This window comes from Leucopleurus acutus (assembly GCF_964270905.1).
Source record: "Leucopleurus acutus genome assembly, chromosome: 2".
Taxonomy (NCBI): Eukaryota; Metazoa; Chordata; class Mammalia; order Artiodactyla; family Delphinidae; genus Leucopleurus; species Leucopleurus acutus.
This window is the reverse complement of record NC_139143.1, coordinates 69,439,088-69,460,401: the sequence shown is the minus strand read 5'-3', so window position 1 is coordinate 69,460,401 and position 21,314 is coordinate 69,439,088. Positions and strand designations below refer to the sequence as shown.

The 21,314-nt window shown below is 45.8% G+C and overlaps 2 protein-coding genes across 2 annotated transcripts in view; both read right to left on the bottom strand.

Annotated features, from left to right (window-relative positions):
- CD247 (CD247 molecule) overlaps nt 1-21,073 on the bottom strand; it is a 77,602-nt gene extending 56,529 nt beyond the window's left edge. The window contains exon 1 of the mRNA XM_082861470.1: nt 20,971-21,073. Coding sequence (XP_082717596.1) covers nt 20,971-21,028 — 58 coding nt within the window. The 5' untranslated portion in view covers nt 21,029-21,073. The remainder of the gene's footprint in view (nt 1-20,970) is intronic.
- On the bottom strand, nt 709-954 carry LOC309958380 (V-type proton ATPase subunit e 1-like; the record flags this gene model as incomplete). Its single annotated transcript, XM_082834196.1, has 1 exon — nt 709-954. The coding sequence occupies one exon, from the start codon at nt 952-954 to the stop codon at nt 709-711; it is 246 nt and encodes an 81-aa protein (XP_082690322.1).
- Nucleotides 21,074-21,314: the final 241 nt, after the last annotated feature.

Sequence of the window (21,314 nt, the reverse complement as noted above, 5' to 3'; positions counted from 1 at the left end):
AATTCAACTTATTTTACTCATGTCCCAAAGGAGATTACTGCTTCTGAGAAGACAATACATCCTTTACAATGAGAAGGTTTAGGATGATTAGGCAGACAACGTTTATGATGTAGCTTCCCATTTTCCCGATGATGAGATCTTGACATCACCCAATGCTTTCTTTTCTTTTTTTCTTTTCTCCATAGAAAGCAGAAAAATAATTTATTCCAAAAGAGGGCAGAAATAAGAAATTCAACATGAAAATATACTTTGGTATAGTTCTGGTGGGACAGATTTTCCCTCTGGACATGTTCTCCTACTGACTGCCCCACTGGAGTCTTATTGTCATGTAACAGTTTTTAAACACGTCGCTGATTCTCATGTGGTAAGCAGGCAGGAGCCATCTTCAGATCCACAGTTCCCAAGGAGAGAGTAATGTTATTTCTCAGAAGAACAGCACTTTCTATCTCGGAAGATTACATAAACATTTTATAGAGGCAGCACAGTTTAGATTCAATAGGCACATCATTCATCAAAGTGTAAAACAGGTGACAGGAAAAAGTACTGCTTTGTAGAATAAATATTCAAATGTTGTGTGAACGTTTAAGGCAGCTGACGGCCAAAGTGGATGACTCAAGGAAGGTGGTCTGGGTATGGAGGCGATTTTGCATCTAGAGGAGTTTTCTTTGTGATCTCAATGACTGAGTACTGGAGAGCAGGTCTTCTTCCTCAAGGCCAGTGATGCTTGATGTACCATATGGTTTCATTTTTCAACTGTGGTCCAAAGAGAGGGTTGAGTTGGGCCAGAATTGCAATCAGCCAAAAGAGACAGCAGCAAACTGAACAGGTCATCAACATGGTGATGATAACTCCCCGGTTGGGGCCCTTAGGGATGAACCAGGGCACCAGGAAGCCAACGAAGCCCCAGAACACACTCGTCACGATGAGAGGCACAGTGCGGCCGGTATATGCCATGGTTGCTGCGAGAGGTGCCAGCCCCTGCCCCGCCGCCTCACTTTGGTCCCACCGGAAGTCCCAATGCTTTCTTGTCCTACAATAATTCTTACCACTTTGAGCCAGACTCTTACTGCTCTATAATTCTCATCTGTTTTTGTCTTTCCTTAACTTAACAGGATGCTGGATTTTTACTTTCAAAATCAACACAATTTCAAGAGTTAAAGAAGGCTGAAAATAGAATAGGCCATCCTTTTATTATAACCTGAATTTAAGATTAGAGAGGTGGCCTGTACACGTACGTGTGTTATTAATTAACTTTTATCTGATGATCTTGAAGCATGGGTAGCAATTCTAACACACATGATTTCTCATAACTGCCCCCCACCCCTTGCCTGTAAAGGCTTGTTATACAGAGCAGAATTATTATGAGGACAATTAAGCTGTGTGTTGTGATGTGCTGTGAGTTCCTAAGAACAGAAACTCCCGTGACTAAACTCTCCATGAACAGAGCGAATCAAAGAATAATAACAAGTGCATTTATCACTCAGGCCAGCCGAACCACATTGGGGTTTCCATTTCACTTTAGCGAGAGAGCTATCGACCTTGAAGATACTCCCCCAGCAAATGTAGGCCATTTTTTGTTTTAAGCTCACACCTGTGCTATCTGCTCACTGGAGCCAACCACACACTCCAGCTGGGCAGCTGCCTAAGGAGGGCACCTCAGGTGTCTCCCTGGTACTATGGGCTGGGATCAGGCGAGATGGGCAGACGCTTACTGACAGGGCCTCCTTTCAGACGCAGAGCTGGAAAACCAGGCATACGAAGTAGTGGAGGTAGATTTGGACCCAAGCATCTGACTTCTGATCCCATTGTTCTTAACCAGGGGTCGCAAAATACGGCCTACGACCCAAATCTGGGCAGCTGCCTGCTTGTAAACAAAGTTTTTTGGAACATCGCCATGCTTTTTTTTTTTTTTTCCAGCCCCTGCTGGATCAATTGCATCCAACCGTCAGTGGGTGGGCCCTGAGCAACTGCAAATGGTGCTGGCAGGAGGTACAGGCTGCAGGTGGCTTGGTGGCTGTCCCTGTGCCCCAGGGAGAGAGCCTGAGGCAGGTCTGTCATAAAGCCTATCGGGAGACATGTGGTCAGGAGCGCCCTAATCGCCCAGAGAGAGATTCAGACCTGGTCTCAGCATCCCACACCATAGCCCCCTCCTCTGATGGTACCTCTTCCTGCAGTCATATTCATGGTGGAGCTCAGCGCAGTGAGGACCCTGGGAACGGCAGGCATGAAACCTAGGCGGCACCACTTACTAACGACAGTCCTGAGACTAGTCTCTTAGAGCTTTGGTTTTCTCACCCATAAAATGGAGCACTGCTGCCCAGTACCTCATGGGGTTGTCATAAGACTGAATGGGCTGTGTGGTGGGACCCTATGTGGAAACACCGGGTGCAGGCAGGCACGCAATAAACATCGTTAGAGATGGAAGTTGAAGGTAAATGGAAAGTTGGCAACAAGGGAAAGAATCTGAAATAAATGAAGACTGTTCTGCTTCAGGATGTGGTCCCTTTCTCCTAAATCAGCTGAGCAAGAAGGACTCCTTGCTGACTATGTGAACCTCACTGAGTGGCCGTCTCTCACAAAGGAGGGGGCCATTTTCCAGCAGTAGAATAAAAGCTGTGCTGCTTCTAGTCAACACTCTCCTCTCACAACCGCCCACACCCACAGCCCAGAGATCCCTGAGGTGCTGGTTGCTAGCAAGAAGAGAAAAGGAATCCTAGAAATTACTTTCTTTGCCATGAATATCCTTTTTTTTTTTTTTTGCGGTATGTGGGCCTCTCACTGTTGTGGCCTCTCCTGTTGTGGAGCACAGGCTCCGGACGCGCAGGCTCAGTGGCCATGGCTCACGGGCCCAGCCGCTCCGTGGCGTGTGGGATCTTCCCGGACCGGGGCACGAACCCGTGTCCCCTACATCGGCAGGCGGACTATCAACCACTGCGCCACCAGGGAAGCCCTGAATATCCTTTTAATACATTTTCTTGTCCCTTTCCTACCTCCTAATTCCCTCCCTCCCTCTCTCTCTCTCTCTCTCTCTCTCTCTCTCTCTCTCTCTCTCTCTCACACACACACACACACACACACACACACACACACACACCACACAGACAATCTTCTTGCAACAGCAGAGAAAATCCAGGTCATCCCTAGTCCTGGTCTACATACCTGTGTTTGTAAACAAGCATGTCTCGCTAGAGTCAAAATTCATTCTTAACTAAAACACACTCACAAGGCCTTTCCTTGCAGTCAGGGCCCTCATCCAGTTTCTCAAATGCTCATGGACTACAGAAAGCTACAGAGAAATGGCCAATTCCTTGTGACTCTTGCCAAGAAGAACATGTTTGAAGCATTTCTTGACTCAGAACTGAACTGGAACCACCCTGCCTCACAGCTGGGGCCCCCGGCAGCTGTTACCTGGAAACACAAATTCATCTGTTCTTCCTTCACCAGCCAAGGAGACCACACAGAAGGCAGGAGGTGCCAGCCACAGCTGCCACCCTAGCCCTTCCTCCTGTCAGGGTCCCTCTGCCATCCAGACCACTGCTATGTGGAGTCGAGATGGAGCTTGGGAAAGCAGGGTCTGGAGCAGGTAGAAGAACTGTCTCAAAAGCCCTGCCTCTTGAATTACCATTCAGATTCATTTCGAGATTGCAGAATGTGCTGGCAATGTTTTTCTAAAGGGCAACCCCGGTGCTCCTGAGATGGGAAGCACCCTCCTCTCTGACATGTTTATTCCATCTTCCGGAGGGAGGGAGGGGACCAAGTTGGCTCAGCAACCCCACAGCCTGCAGCTACACCAGTCACTTCAGCAGGAGCTTGACAGTCAACCAGGCTGGTAACGAACACCTATGCCTTGAGCTAGAAGTGTCCTTCCCTTAGAGATACCTAATGGCAAAGACCTCGGTGCATTTAACATGTCTCTTTCCCTTCCTCATTGAGCCACATCATGGAGAATGACAATCAGTGTTCAAAACAAATAAATCGAGCCATCATAGAAACAACTCTTCCAGATAGTCTTAGGAGAGGTTGAGAAGTATCTTCTTGTATTTAGGTAAGAAATTAAAATGATGACTCAAATCATAATTACAGCAAGGGACTTGTTACATGGTGCTTGGGAAGTTTCACAATCTCTCTATACCCCTGAGGTACCGGTTTCAAAAGGGTGTCTTAGTTTGGGTTCTTCCAGAAGCAGACCCTGAGACAAAGATTGGAATACAGGTACTTTATTTGGGAGATGTTCCAAGGAAGCATTGGTAGGTGTTATGAACGGAACTGTGCCCTGCAAAAGACTGTTCAAGTCCTAACCCCCCTCCCCCTACCCCGTACCTGTGAATGTGATCTTATTTGGAAATAACGTGTTGGCAGATGCTCGAGTTAAGATGAGGTCACTGGAGTGGGCTCTAATCCTATAGGACTGTGTCCTTATAAAAAGGGGATGTTTGGACACAAAGACAGACTGGGTCGTGTGGAGATGGAGAGAGAGAGATCAGGGTGATGCACCTACAAGCCAAGGAGTGCCAAAAATTGCCAGGAAACAGCCAGAAGCTAGGGGAGAGGCATGGAACAGAGTCTCTCTCAGAAGGAACCAACCCCGCTAACACACTGATTTTGGACTTCTACCCTCCAGAACTGTGAGAGAATCAATATCTGCTTTTTAAGCCAACCAGTTTGTGGTACTTGGTTACAGCAGCCCTAGGAAATGGATATTGCAAATACATGTGGGAGTCTGGCAGGAACAGGAAGGAACTCAATAAAGGAAGCCTTATTGGCTAGTTACCCCTGTTAACAACAGGGCTTCATCATGCTGGCAAATTCGAGGACACAACATGGAACAGGGAGTGCAGAGTTACCACACGTGACAGCAAAGCCTTTTGGGTCAGAATTCAGTCACTGGCTGAGGGCTGCTCCAGCAGGGCATTAATTCTCCTGCACTGGCAGCCTGTAGGTGCACAGGGTGGAGCAGACTCCAGGGCCAGAGCTAGGCCTCGGGCCAAGAGGTGCAGATGGCAACAGCTGGAAGGCAGGCCAGGTGCTGAGGGGGAGGCCAATGCGGTATGAACAGGCACCACCCACTACAAAGGACGTGCTAAACTTTCCTGTGCTGTTGGGAGTTTCTGTTGCAGAATTTAATACATAGGTTATGTAAGAAGAGTAAAGTATCATTGGCCCCTCTTTTCATTGGAACAATCCTGCCAATCAGTGCCCCAAAATGTCCCCCCGACCATTTGCCTGTCCTGATTGCCATGGAGGTGTGAGTAGGGCATGAGAGCTGCTCAAAAGGGACGGAGCTTCTAAGCCCTTACCTGGGCATTTGCACTCATGCTGTTGTCATGCCTTTGATAGATACTTCCCTTTCCTGGGGTGTCTTCCTCTCCTCTGCTTTGCATTAAGTCCTACCCACTCAAATCCTTTGACCCCAAAGTGCATCCCTTTACTCCTCCAGCCTAGCTTTCTGATAGCCCTCACATTTTGAACCACTCAATATAGTCTTCCATTGAGCTTGTCTAGATCTGTATTCTGTAGGCCATTTAATAGGGGTTCCCTGAAAAAATAAATGCCAAATGGGGTCAAATCAATTAGCACAGCACTGCATGCTGTATCTCCCTCTCTTCCTCCTGGGGATGTATGTGTAAGGCACATTTGCAGAGAGAAGGTTCTGACAAGTCCTGCAGTGAAACAACAACAAACAAAACCTTCCTTAAGTTCGCTCAGACTAGTGTTTCCAATACTCCTGTCCCCTCTTTCTGTGGTACAGCATTCCTATCTTGCAGAACACAGTTTGGGAAACAATCCCTTTGTTATAAACTTCAGTGAACAAGGCCTTTAGGAGTCAGCTCCTTTAGATGAGGAAGGTTGGTTCATGTGAGCAGCTGGTCCCAGGGAGGCAAGTCAGTACTGGGCCTGGGGTGGGGGTGGGCTACGTGTCTCAGTCCCAAGGGCCATGAGTGGAAGGTGCCCTCAGGCTCTCATCCCAGAACCATCCTGAGGGTGGGGAATGAGTTTCCAGGGATGGGCAGGGGACTACTAAGAACCCTAGCTGGTGTTTCCTGATTTCCTGAGGTAGGACATCCTGTTCCTAACACCAGATCTGCCCTTTTCCAACTTTTTGTGGCAAACAAACCTCAACTCCTCCCTCTAAGTTTATGACAAACGTAGGCTCTTATCCCGCACCCAGAGGCAATGTGGTTCACAGTGGGGGCCAGGTTGGCTGGGGTCAAAGTCCAGCTCTGCTAGCTTTGCACCCCCGGGCCTCAGCTCCCCACCTGCATAATGAGGATACCAATGAAAGTCCCACAGAATTAGCTGACCTAATGCATGTAAACAACACAGAAAACAAGCTCCTCTCAACAAGTGTTAACTGTTACTGCAGCTCATATCACTTTACCAGACTATTCGGATACATCTATCAGCCCTCGAAACTGTGAGGTCTCCAAGCACAGCAACTGGGATTTATCACGGTGCAGCACCGACGTGTAATAGTGCTTCCTCAGAAAATACATTTAGGATGAATTAAGGCACGGCTATATTCTGCATTTTATTTCTACCTCTGATAACATTTCTGACAAGGAAATGTATCGTTAAAACATATCCTCTTGGGCTTCCCTGGTGGCACAGTGGTTGAGAGTCCGCCTGCCGATGCAGGGGACACGGGTTCGTGCCCCGGTCCGGGAGGATCCCACATGCTGCGGAGCAGCCAGGCCCGTGAGCCACGGCCGCTGAGACTGCGCGTCCAGAGCATGTGCTCTGCAACAGGAGAGGCCCACGTACCGCAAAAAAAAAAAAAAAAAAATACCCTCTTCACTCATAGAAAGATTACCTGATTTTTCTCTCACTGGTTTTAGTCTTCTCTCTCCAGCTAGATTAACCTAACAGATGCCCTGTCATGAATAGAGGTGAGTTTGGCTGCCCGGGCATTGGATCAGTGGGTCACTGTCCTTGTGGTCACCATGGCCCCGGGGCAGTCACAGCAGAGATGTTTAAGATGCCATTGATTTATCTGCACAAAGAGGTAATTTTTCTTTTTTTTTTTTTTGCGGTACACGGGCCTCTCACTGTTGTGGCCTCTCCCGTTGCGGAGCACAGGCTCTGGACGCGCAGGCTCAGCGGCCATGGCTCACGGGCCCAGCTGCTCCGCGGCATGTGGGATCCTCCCAGACCAGGGCACGAACCTGTGTGCCCTGCATCAGCAGGTGGACTCTCAACCACTCTGCCACCACAGAAGCCCCAAAGAGGTAATTTATCTGTCTCTTTTAATCATGAATGGGGTGCCAGGCAGAGAGGTGAGACACCCAGGTAGAGCCGCATCACAGAAAGCTCTTAAAAGGAAATTCTTCCAAATCCAAGGGGTCAATCCTGCTCACCCCAGGGAGGTGGTCCATTGGTGAACAACTGTCAGGAAAATCTGGGCACATCTCTCCTTAAGAAAATTAAACGTGTCTGTCTATGCTATGATAATCCAATAAGTGAAAATTCACACTCATGAAAATAGCTAAATTAGAAAATGAACGCTTGCATTACTAAATGATTCAATAACACTCTCCTAAGTATATATATATATATATATATATATATATATATATATATATATATACACACATATATTTTGTGTGTGTGTGTGGTATGTGGGCCTCTCACTGTTGTGGCCTCTCCTGTTGTGGAGCACAGGCTCTGGACGTGCAGGCTCAGCGGCCATGGCTCACGGGCCTAGCCGCTCTGCGGCATGTGGGATCCTCCCGGACCGGGGCATGAACCCATGTCCCCTGCATCGGCAGGTGGACTCTAAACCACTGCGCCACCAGGGAAGCCCTCTCCTAAGTATATTTTAAGCGTTGTTATAATATTCTCTTCCACAAAACTTTCCAAGGGCCTCATCTAGCAGGGGAAGATCCCCTTGTATGTGGCTGATATTTTCTTTTATAAAAAGCAGTTTTGTTGAGGCATAATTTACATACATAAGGCATTTTCTGAACCTATATGTACTAATAATATACGGAATTTGGGTCACTTGTTCATTCATTTAACTTTTATTTTATACCAATAAAAGGCACTCTGGCTCTGTGTGTGTGTGTGTGTGTGTGTGTGTGTGTGTGTGTGTGTGTGTGTGTGTGTGTTTAGCTTTCTTTTTGCCTGTCCACTGTCTGCCTTGCTCCTGACAGGATTCTGGGAGGAGTGCTGACTTTATTTTCTCCCAGAGGCTGCAGGAGAGTAGTCCTGTGAACCAAGGCCCTCAGACAGCCTGTTGTCTTGTAGGTGGGCAGGTCAGGGCCTGTGGCATTAACGGGCAAAAAACTTAAAAACAATGGGAACTTGATCAAATGAGGCTCCCCTGCAGCATCAACTGTCCCTATCCGGGGTTTCCTCACGGTAGGGATGACCCAGTGCTTTTTTGCACCTCCTGAAATAGTTGAAGGCTGTCCCCCTGCTCATGGAAGTGGCCAGTCTGCCACCGTCAGGGCCTCATGGCTAGGATGAACTAACATGGTCCAGCCAGCCGCAGCCCTGTTGCAGTTGCCATTCCAATGTGAGGCCTCGTTCCACACACCTGAGACCCAAGTGCCCAGCTCAGGAAACACCATTCCTTTACAACAGGGCAGCCTGGCGGCCCAGAGGAACGATAGCTGGAGCGAGCATCAAAAGTCCTGGGTTCAAGAGCTGACTCTGCTACATGACATTTGGCGGATTTATTGATCTCTTGGACCACCATTTCTTCCCTGGTAAAATCCAGAAGTAAAACTTGAAGGTATCTATCCTTTCCAGCTCGTATATTCCGTGATTCTGTCACACCAGGGCAAGGTCACAGAACATCTTTGGGTCACAGAAAATCTTTCCCAAGAGGCTCTGTCTACTGTTCTTATCACTGAAAGTACAACTCACTGACAGCATCCCCCATGCCCACCTCTGCTAATCACAATATTACCACAGGCCCCTTCTGATTACGAAGTAGTTACACTACATGAGAGGTGCATTCCTGATGATTCTGCAAAATTCAAGTTAATTTCTCACAGGAATAAATACAAAATCAGAGTCATATTACTGTAAATAGTGCACATAAATTGAGACCTTATTAAGTTTTTGTATTGCATTAGTTTGAATTTACGTAATTCAAAACCCATTACATGTGATTTGTATATTCCCTTGGAAAGGATTTTTTAAAAACCTTCAGGGAAAAGGAATGAAGGTGATGGGAGAGAAAGATAATGTCATAGGGTCAAACTTGGAGAAAGACCATGGGTTTGAAGGAACTCTATGCGGAAAGCATCCAGGACGATAGAGAGGACTCCCTAGAGAGGACCCAGTGGCACGATACCTGCTTCCTTGGGTGATCATTCTGCACTGAATCTGAGATGATTAGCCAGTTTTGAGGTTAGATTTCTTTCTTTTTTAAGTTGAAATTACTCCAGGCTTGAATGCTGCTGCAAAATATTCCACCCCACATTTTTAAATCCCGTAGCAGCCAAATCCTCTGTTTATCCCTTGGCACAGAGGAGCCATTTTGTGCTCTTCAAAATGGCTGACAGGAATTTTCTGAGGAAGCCATGGTCTGAAACCAACCAGCAATTAGATCGGCTTTGAGTCTGAGGCTTTCTGTTTACAGCCATAGCTAGAAACAAACAGATGTGTTTTTTCCAAACTAAAGAAATCAAGAAATTGTCATGAATATAAAAAACTGCTCTCCAAACCTTCCCTTTCACATCCTCCCCACTGGCCATTTTGGATTGCAAGAGTTTGTGGTTATAACTTGATTCACAATCCGTTTTTGGTTTCCAAGTACCTCCCTCTCCAAGATGAAATTACAAAGCTTTGAAAATTAGAGGCACCCTTCCCCTCACCCCAGAGAGCTATTCCTGACGAGATACTCTGTTGAAATGGAAGGAATTGCTTTATAGCGGCCTCCCTTGTGGAATTATGGATGGGAACATTTAACAATACAGCATTTGCAATGGGCAGGTGAGAGCTGGCCAAGTTTTTAAAGGGGATTTCACAGGCCAGGTCAGCAGGGAGATGGATGGGTGAGCTGCGGTGGATACAATTATTTGACTTTCTGAGCTGTTCTTTTGAAGCCTCTACACTTAACAGAAAGAAAAATAATAAGCCTCTTTGCCAACCTTTTGTAGCTCAATCTTTATTGTTCCCACCGATATCCAAAGAAAACAGACAAGATTCATTTTGTCCAGAAAGCATTTGTGTATTTTATATAGGTCTGGGTTTTGAAGCATTGATAGTGAAGTGGGAGAAAAGACAAAGATTTCTCTCTAATCTGAAGAAATCAAAGGGGGGAATTTCTGAAGCTCTCTAGCGTAGTTCAAAATAGTCTTGGTTGGTATCTCCTGATATACGCCTCCTTTGCTACTAAACTCAGCATGGAAATTAGCACAGGCTCACAAAACGATGAAAATTAGACCAGACCATAAAGAAGCAAGCCTGTAGGGAAATTAAGACTTTTTCATAAAACCTGAGAACACGACCTACAGAACTAGGGAAGCTTTCTTTTACCTGTGGGCTCTCAATCACTCAACATCCATCTCCAAGACACTGGCCTCATCAGTGCACTGGTTGGGCCAACCAGCTACAGAATTGTTTGTTCTCCTTGGGGCACAAGAGAAGTGCTTGGTAAATATTTACTCATTGATAAATCAAGTGGTTTACCAGATGACTTGTTTTATTTTTGTTTAAGTTAAAAATTCCTTCATTTTTATTCCTGCTACCACTATCACAATTTACAAGATAATATACCTGATGTAAGGAAATGAAAAAGACAAATCTACAAGACGTGAAAGACCTCAGGAATGTACATCTAATTGACACTACATTGCAGTAATCAATAGCTACACTTTTGCAAATTGTGGCTATGACAGTCCTGAACAAGAAGTTTTCCTGTTTAAGCTGCGATAACTTTTCTGACTACGGATGCTTTTTCCTTCTGTAGCACATTTTTACAGTTCCTCTAATGCACTTGGGACGACTGCCTCACAGCAACCTGCAGCTTTCCTGACGACTCCTCACCCTCTCCTGCTAAGAACTTCAACGCTTTTCTGCTGAGTTTTTAGAACCTTCTGATTCCATGCCCACCCCTCCACTACCAGATCCATAACCACCAACACAGGGACTGCTCAAGCTTCTTCCACCAAAACTGCCCCCCTTCATGGGCCCATAATTTGATTAGTGTTGTTCACTATAATTTCCAAAATCATTATAGTATCCTCCACTACCATAGTTAACACCACCAAAATGTCCTCCTTCATTATAACCATCATATCCTCTGCCACCGCTAGCATTTCTACCACCTTGGTTTGCATATCCTGGTCCACCACCACGTTAGCCTTCTCTAAGGCTATAACCAGGACCATCACAATAGTTGCCACTATCACCTCCAGATCCATGATATCCACTGTCATCCTGCTGCCACCACCTACCTCCACAACTACAGGCTCCTCTTCAGCCAGCGTGTCCTCCATGACCCATAAAGTTGCCACATCCACCTCTTTGCCATCCCACAGACCACACTTCTTGCTTAGAAAAGGTCTTTTTCACTTCACAGTTATGCCCATTGAGAGTGTGGTGTTTCTGAACAACAGTTTTTATCAACTGTATCATGATCACCAAAAATCACAAAAGCAGATTTTCTCTTTTTTTTCCACTCTGCCTGTTTTCCATAACGTCTATGATTTCAATCTTGCTATACGTTTCAAAGTAGTCTTTCGAATTAACTTCTTCTGTATCTTCTTTAATACCACCAAGAACAATTTTCTTCACTGTTAGATGGACTCTACAGAAGCCTCTCTAGAAAGAGCTCTCTTTGGCTTCACCACACACACATCAGCCTTGTGTGGTCCAGCACACGTTGCCGCATCCACCTCGTGCGACTACAAGAGTAGGTCACAAAACCAAAGGCCCTGGGATGTTTGGTTTGGGGGTCTCTCATCACCACACAGGCTGTGAGTGTGCCCCACTTCTCAAAATGTTCAGCACTCGGACCACCAAGGAACAGTTTTCTCAGTTGTGCTGGTTCCTTTGGATCGTGGCCATGGTGCTAAGATATGTATAATTCTAAGTACTTTAGCAAGAGCGGCAGATCAAGAAGTATTTTAAAGCAGCAAACTTTTTTTTTTAATTCATATTTTCAACTGGGTGTTGCGAAGAAAAGACAGGACACAGAAGTAAATTCTCGTCGCCTTAGAAAGGTCTGTAAGGCCTAAAAATGTGCCGTTTGCACCATTTTCTGCCAGGCACCTCCTCCCTTTTCCTTCCAGTTCCACGCTCTCTTTCCCGACAGAGGAGCAAGGTGGTCCTTGTGGGCAAATGTTCCATTCAGATGGTTTGAATAACCAGATATTAAAAATAACTATCAGTCTGGCGATACCAACTCTCGACAGCCAGAGTAGGTCACCACAAGCCACCTTATTGAATTGCTTATCTATTCTGAGGGCAGGAAGAAAGAAAAGCATCAAATGTATTTTGACTCTTGTAGTCAAAACTCAGAGGATGGCCACTGTGGGAGGAACTGGTGAGAATTTGGGGAGCTGGTGACATTTTCTGCTGACGGCTACGTGTTCCTGAAACTCTGTGTGCTGGGCCTCCACTCTGAGAAGCGCTCACCGTAGGGAACTATTTGCGTTGGGTTTTTAACCTTGAGTTATGAGAACAACAATTTTCCACCTTCCTTTGTCACCTCAACGCTGGTAACAATGTCAACAGTGGGTCTGGGAGATCCCCAGGTATCTGGACGTCATTATAAGGGGAAGACAGGGTTTCCACAGGTCAGGGTGGGAGTAGAGTAGGCATTCTAAGTAGAGGGAACTGGGAGGAAGGTGGAAAGAAAGAAAGACAGCAGGCTTACTTGGGAGATGGCAGAGTTCTGAGGGCAGTTGGGAGACCTGAGACGTCTCTGCATCTGTGAAGAAGCTGCTCCCACCTCTCCATGATCCTAGAGATTCTAGCTTGGACAGAAGTTTTCTTGACTCCCTTCTGCACAGAATGCCTGGAATGGGCTCAGTGAAATCTCAGCCCTGCCATTCTCCTGCCTAGCTCGCCAGTTCTAAGCTCAAGCAATGTTTGCCCTTCCTTCTACAGAGCTGTCCTGCTGCCACCATCCTCCTCTTAAATGCACACATTATACACAGAAAGCCACTCACTGGTGCACACAGAAAGACTTACCTGCAGACTCAAGACACGTCCATCTGCATACAAACAGGCGCACACACAATGCACCCACACGCTGGGACACACTGGAACACGTGCACAAACACACAGCCTCACACACACCTTCACATGCACACTGGGGCACAGGCATCTGTACCCCCGGCAGAGCACACAGGTAAACACACACCAGCACATGTGCGTGCCACACCCGCGCCGAGCTATAACCCACAGGACGGGGCCTGGGCACAGGCTGGTCCCACGCTGCAGCCCCCGTTCAGCGGCCTTCTCCTGGAAGCACGCTGCTCTGGCCAGTCTGCCTCCCACAGCTTCAGATCAAAAGCCCCCGCCCCACCCCCAGGCTGTCTCTTCTACTCTGCCTGTAATACCTCCTCCCTCCAAACCTCCACTGCCACTCCCAGCCTGCATGAGGAAAAGGCAGGCCTAACTCAGGGCCGACATTCACATGATGGCTTCGAGCCAGTGCAACATCTCATGCTGGGGACCTGGTGAAATGAAGGAACACACAGCTGACTTTCTAGTATCTACAGCGACAGAGAGAAGTGGTGATTTGTTTAATCCCAAATAGTCGTGTTGGTTTGTGTTCTGAGCCATCTTCCCCAACTCCAGGGTTTGGCAAAGGCAATGCACCTATCACCCAGCAGCCCTGCAAATAGCTGGAGAACCTCTCAGAGACTTCTCCTTTCCCAGCCCTCCTCCCAGTCAGCTTGGGGAGCGGCCCCACTAAGAGCCACCGATATTCACAATCTGGCAATTTAATGCTTCTGCCCTGAGCATCAGATTTCTTATCTTGGTTTGCTTTGCTCCAGTCAACAGCAAAAGGGTTTGCACTCCCTGGGCTCAGCCCAGGCAGATGCAAGTGGACTCAAGGCTAAAATCTGACATAAGAAATTAAGAACTGAGGGCTTTCCTGGTGGCGCAGTGGCTAAGAATCCGCCTGCCAATGCAGGGGACACGGGTTCAAGCCCTGGTCCGGGAAGATCCCACATGCTGCAGAGCAACTAAGCCCGTGTGCCACAACTACTGAGCCTGTGCTCTAGAGCCCACGAGTCACAACTACTGAGCCGCTGCGTGCCACAACTAGAGAAAGCCCGTGTGCAGCAACGAAGACCCAACGCAGCCCAAAATAAATAAATAAATAAATAAAATTTATGAAAAACAAAAAAGAAATTAAGAATTGATTATAGATATTTGTCATTTAAAGGTAATTCTCCCACTCCTTGAGGATTTATATAAAAAAACAAATCTCAACCCAGCATCTGTGTGTAATAGTACGCTATTCTTTCAGAAAACCTCACCCCACAAAACCTTACACCCTGTATGAAGATACATTCTTACCAAACAGATTGGTTAACGGCTACTATTTAGGATCAAGTCTTCTCAAATATGATTTAATTTACACTTTGATTTACACATTTGAGTTCCACCTATGCATAACGTGGTTGGCGGGGGAGAGGACGGGGGGCGGTACCTGCACGCACAGAAAGGGGCCGGTCCCTCTCAAGAAAAGCTCCAAAATAGGTATATTTTATTAAGAGCAAAACAGAAAATATGGATTTTACCAATTGGGGAGAAAATGATTTCAGAACTGTAATAACAGGCCAGAGAAAAATGCAATTCTATATTAACAACCAAATACTTCATACTCAGCAGAAAAACATATTTAAATGAGAATATTCAGCATCAAAACAATTATTTCTTCAGAAATTGAGAGGAAAATCATAATACGTGCTTACTAAGGGGAAATACCTTAAAAAATCTGCTTCAGAATTCAGTCTTCTGATGTATAATACTGCAAATTGACAGCAGGCCTGGTAGACAGGCTGCATAGAACATTCGAGAGCACATACCTTGAACAAGGGATCAGAGAAACCGTGTTCGGAGCCTGGTTCTACTCTGAGGCGAGTCACCAAACCTCTGAACCTCATTTTCTTTGTTTATAAAAAGAGAATCTTAAAATCAATAGTTTTTCTGCTACTTGCCATTGGATGGTTATGAATGAAGGTGCTGGAAAGCATTTTGTAAATATAAAGGGACGACTGTACTAACAGAAGAGTGGTCTGGACCAGCGAGGATCCTGCCTGTCCTTGTTTGAATGCTTTCTATTTATTTTTTTCCCCTTGAGCCTGCAAATTAGTTGCTGAGTAGCACAAATCATAACAGGCAACCGAAGCGGACAGTGGAAGCTCCTAACATTTCCACCACTGCAGTTTAGCTGCTTCAGACCTCAACTTGCTTTCTCTTCAAGTCAGTGCTCACCAACAAAGTCCTTGTGTGGCCATAAATCTGCATCCGACGCACAAGCATAAGGGACAAGGCAGAAAATGTTAGAATCTGTCCTTGGATTTTTCGCAACAGAGGCTCCCACTGGAGAGTTAAAAATATTGTGGTAAGGGGGAAGTCCGGATTTTTTTTTTTAAGTTTTAAGTTTATTGTTTATTTGGAGCTTCAGGGAAGAATGAAGTTTAGGTTCCTAATTCTACGAGCCAATACCAGTGGGGTGGGAGGCTAGGTAACTTAAACGTTCTTGAAAACTTGGTAATTACAAGACCATACGCAATTCATTTCACAGATGCGAAAACTAAAGAGATTCCTGCCCAAGTTTACTGCAATTTAGTTACAAGGGAAGACAAAGAAAGCATGTTAGTACGAGGGTTTCCACTTTCTTCCACTGGGAAAATGATATCCTTTATTTTGTAGGTTGGGAAACTGAGGCACACATGATAATGACTATTGCTTTTCGAGCACCTCTGGTGTGTAGGCACTTCCGAGCAGTATCTCCGCTCCACCGTGCTCTGCATGAGGTAGACATGGTTACCGCCATCTCACAGAGGAAGAAGGGGGCTCCGAAGGTAGGCAACTGGCCACAGATCAGGACTTGTATCCAGATCTTTCCGGTTCCACGGTCTCCTCTCTCCCTCCACCCTATCGCCTGCTCCAGAAAAGACAAGAAACACTTGCAGATGGTCAGAGAGTTAGGGGAAAAACTCTCTTTCCTTGACAGAAAAACTGTTTAGACTTCAACAGAAGTCTAAAGTACCCTGTGAAATGTTCCTTTACTTTAACCTATTACTTTAATTGTCAGCCCTGGAGAAATTAGCCCAAGGAAGTAATTCAAAAGAAATTTTAAAAGCTACAGATGTAAAGATTTTCTTGCAGCATTAGCTATAATAACAAAAATTAGAGACAGCCCAAATGTCCAACAATAATGAAATAGTAAAGAAAATACGATGCATAAACTATGGACATTTACGTAGCGATTAGAAACAATCATGAAGGCTAAGTATCAAAAAAGATGCTCAGAATAAAATATTAAGGAAAAAAAGCACTTGAAATTGTTTTTGTAATAACAACTATATAAAGATATTTAAACACTTATAAAAATACTGGAATGGAATATTTTTAAAATTTATAACTTCCTCTGATTTTATGATATTTTGGGTAAAATACCTCAAATTAAGAGAGAGAGAAAAAATGATAGCTAGTTGGGATATTTACTTAGTAACTTAGACCAATTTGGACTATAATGACTTTGGACTATAATGATTTGGACTATAATGCTTTTCTTTTTTTTCTTTCTATATTTTGAAGCAGTTGGGCAATTGAATGCGATTTATGCTATAATCCACAAACTCTTATTTTTCTCCTGGTGCCTTTCATTAGTTTATTAATTCATTAGTTAATCTCCAACGGTGGTAGCCTTCTTTATTTTCTGCTTTTCCCTAGTGTTAAAGCCACGTCAGAAAAATGAGCATCTTTCTTTGTCTAATTCTCAAGATATAGTGTTAGTTGAATCATATGAAATTATCATTTTTGTAGGTCCCAAATAAATGAATATAGGAAATTTCATACGGTCCAACCAGAAAATTTTAACAACGGTAGGATTTTGTCTGAAACTGTCCTTGTAAATCATTTTGAATCCATCTGTTTACTCAAACTGCCCTGTCCCCTCCACCAGCTTAGTTTCTGTGTTTTTTTAAAGTACTTTGTTTAATGCTAAGTTCTCTAGAAGAAAGGTCCAAATAATGCCACTCCAATATACAACCCCCCTCCATAAACAATTAAAGTGAATTTAATCACATGGAAAGGTCTAGATTTCCTTCATTCACCCACCTTTCAATTCACTCAACAAATATTTACTGCGCGTGATCTCTGCTCCAGGCACTATGCTAAGTGCTGGGACACAACCCTGAGCAAGACTGAAGCGTCTTTTCCCTCAGAAAACATAGACTGTGTTTGAGACTGGAAGGAATGGCTATGTATGTGCAGTGACTAAACTGACTGTTTTGTTTCAATTAACAGATCAAATGACTAGTTTGATTATTTTTTAACCAAATGGACTTTATGTTTGCTCAAATTGATTAAATCTACCGTCACTTTAATGTTAATAAGAACAAGCCCTGGCCCAAGCAGAGAAGAAATTTATTTTGAACTATCGTTGCTATTTATTTAATCAGTTAGCTGACCCATAGGTAAATAAGGCTCAGGAGAAAAAGGATTACAGAGTGTGTGTTTGGACAACTCTAAAGCAAGACAGTTCCCTAACGGTGCCTGAATCCTTCAAAATAAAACAAGACACAGTACCCAGGGATTCTTGAAAGTAAAAGTGTATATCCAGTAAAAAATTAAATCTAATTTTTTAAAGACAAAGGCAAAAATAAAAAGAATTTTAAAATAAATTCAGCAGTGGTCATTCACCTAAACAAGGGTTGCCCAGCACCGTTTCTGGGGCATGTTTTGCCGCAGCAGATGTGTAAACAGGCCAGCAAATCTGAGAACCACCAAGGTAGAAAATGAAGTAGGTCATCTGGATGAGCAGAGCCAGATGACCAGAGGTCAAAATAAACCATGGGTGGAAACGCCATCGACGAAAACCTTTTCCTGGCATCACACAAAAGCTTCCCTCAAGCCCAGCTTCAAGCAGTTTAAGCAAAGGTCTGGTTTCGAGGAGTGCTCACTTAAATACCCTGGTCACTGTGCGTCCACCACACCAACCATTTGGCTGCAAATTCTGGATGGCCACCTTGACCAGTGATGACCAGGGGGGCTGTGCTCTAATTTGCTCCCCCTAACTACTTATATGTATTGGCAGTCATGTTTTCACTCTGGGGGAATATCCCTTACAGAATAAGTGTCTCAAAAAAATAGAAATGGTAGCTGCAATGCTCATCCCATGACCCAGCAAAGTTTTGATGCTTGTTCACAATTGGGCCCACCACTGGGAGGGATCACTGCTATGTTCCTGAGCTGTTACAGCTTTGCTCAGAAACCAAAAGAAGGATGAGCTGCATTTCAACAGATGAAGGAAATGCCCAGTGCTGCTTTACAACACAATCAAGAGCAAGTTAAGAATCCTAAACATGGGTTTCCATTTCCTGTCCCTGGATAATGAGAACAAGAAAACAGGCCAGGATGTAATAATTAATACAACTTTCACGTATTGACTGTTTAGTACATATCAGGCACATAACATTTACTTCTCATTTCCACAGCTCTGCAATGAAGGTTATTCTTACTTTAGAGGTGAGAAAACTGAGGCCCAGAGAGGTTAAGTAACTTGCCTAAGGTTGCACAGCTGGGAAATTGGCAGCAATGTGACTGGCCTGACTCTTCCCACCACACCTAGGAGCATGCATTTCCTTACAAAGGAAGGACCAAGGTCACACTGACCATTGTGAGGCAGGGAGTTAGAGGCACTGAGGAGTCGAGGGCTCTGCGGGCAGAAGTCTGCCCATGCCATTAGACACGCCATCTTAATCTCTTCCAGCCTCGGCTGACCGTCTTGGCAGACTCACCCAGGGAGACCTCCTCAGGTAGACGGACTGGGTCGTTATTTGCCGTGATCTTAATGATCTGGGCATTTGCAAGAAAATGCAAATGGAAAAGTCTTAGTAAAAAGAAGATGCTTTAAAAGGGTTCGGGGATGAGTAACTTAACTGAGCAAGAAAAGAGGGAAGACCTCAACTCGAATTCCGTCAGTCAGCAGCCTTTCTTCCAAAGGAAATCACAGAGTGTGTCTTCTCAGCCAACACGGGCGCCATTTATGGCCCTCGGTGTTAAAAGCCTCTCTAAGCCTCCCCAGCCTTCCCTCAACAGGGCTAGGACACTTTGGAAAACTTTTGTCCAGGAACCTTATCTAAAATTAGCTGAAATTTCAATCTCCACACCAGCAAAGCAAGTGGCATTAAAAGATGAATCTAAGGCTTTTCTTTCTGTGGAAATGGGGCATGGCCCCCATCTTGTCTTCTGGGTGGGGTTTTGTTTACCACTCCTGGCAGCCACCAGCACCCAAGCAGCTTTTATTTTCTCATCTAATTCCATTGCCCCAGCCTTGGCCCCAAGACCCAACACAAATAGACCCCTGAGGAAACTTCACATGGTAGAATGATCTACCAAGTGCCGTCCCCCGAACCTGAAGCCCAAGGTCTGAATCTACCGCTGTCAGCAGTTCCCTCTGAAGTCATTGAATTCACAGGCCGTTTTGGCATCTTGGGTCCTCTTGTGCCCTGCACGCGAGGATGGGCTGCTCTGGGCTCGCCCTGGTGTTCTTACCTATGGCACTGCGTGACTCATACCCAAGAAGGCTTTTCTGAGAAGAGAGCTGTGATCTTACAGAAAACCCCGCAATTTCTTAGTCCTCGAAACCCCCGAGGTGCTAGGCGGCAGCTGTGCCACATTCCCTGGCAGGAACAAAAGTGCCAATGGCCTTTCCTGCCCTCCCACCCTTGTCGCCAAACTCCCTCCCACACCGAGGTGTGCTGTCAAGTGGAGGAATGACATTGGTTTGTGACCACTCTCCTGGTTTCTTTAGATTCAAATACAGCTTGTCCCATATTTTGTAAAAAATGCCAGGATGCCAATGCCCAGAAGCAGTCCATTTTGTCTTCTTTTCACTTCTTCTTATTATCTGAGCTAGAAAACACGGTAAGGGTAAAAGGATTCTAGAAAAGCCGGACTCTAAGGGCTGGAATGAAGTGAGGAGTAGGTTCTCTTGTTGGTTGGTTGTTCCTTGTGGTGGCTACTTAACAAGTCACATCCTCTCATCTGTCCCCTACATTCTGTCAGCATCTCTGGCTTTATGGCCTCAGACAGAGAGCTGCCTGAGGCAAGAGGCGGTGGGTTAGTCACTGAGCCTGGATGGGTGTGTCATCAGGCAGCCCTTGGCTGTAGGGTACAGAGACAGCCAAGTCAGAGCTAGGCCTAGACACAGACCCTGAAGAAGGCCACTTCCCTCCTTCATTAACCCAGTCTCTGGCCCATCAAGGTGTTTCAGGTCAGCCAGGGCCACAGCCATGACCCTCTCTAACCAACAACAAATGCAATGTTTTTTGTTGGCGAAGGAAGAGGGAAAGGGTCTGAGTGACGGAGCCAGCAAGGGGGTGAAAGAAGAATACATAAAGACTAGAAAAGTGCCTCAGCATGAAACATGGCCTGGCTGACATTTTCTGGTCCCTCCCGGCTTCTGTTAAATACTCCCTCTCTTCTTGTCCACATGGGGCCTGCCTCAGTTTCTCCTCATCCTTTCCCCACCACAGACTTTTCTCTCTCTTTTTATCACTGGAAAAATCCATACTTTGCACAGGTGTGTTTTCGAGCAGCTGGCTCTGAGCTGATGCCCAGCTTGGCTGTAATGAGGCAGATGCCTGCACCAAGCCGGACCCTCCCCGCTCAGCTGCTCATTGATTTGGGGAGGGGAGGGTTTAAAGGAGACACTGGCGCCTCACCAGCCCTCGGCTATCTCCCTCCACCCCCGACACACACGCACAAAGGGTTCCAAAAGTTCCTTGCCATCGATACATCCGATACATCCGGCCTTACCTGTAACTGGGAAGTGTGCCTGCAGGGTGGCCACCGTAACAAGCGCCATCCACTTCATCTTGTCCTTCCCCAGGATGGTGCCTGGGGGCAGAGGCCGAGGCAGCCGTGACTGGAAGAAGAAGAGAAAAGCAGTCTCTTTGGCTGCAGCCTCCTCAGGAAGTGGAGGACGATGGGGCCTTTGAGAAGGCACCTGCCAGCAGGGCCAGGAAACTCATACTCCTCCTTTCGGTTCACAGGCAGGAAGCTCTGGAGGTTTGAGGGTTTGGGGGGGGGGGCGGTGTATGTGCACACATGTAGGCGAGTGTGTGTCTGTCTGAATTTTTGCTTTTTTTCTCACTTAACCG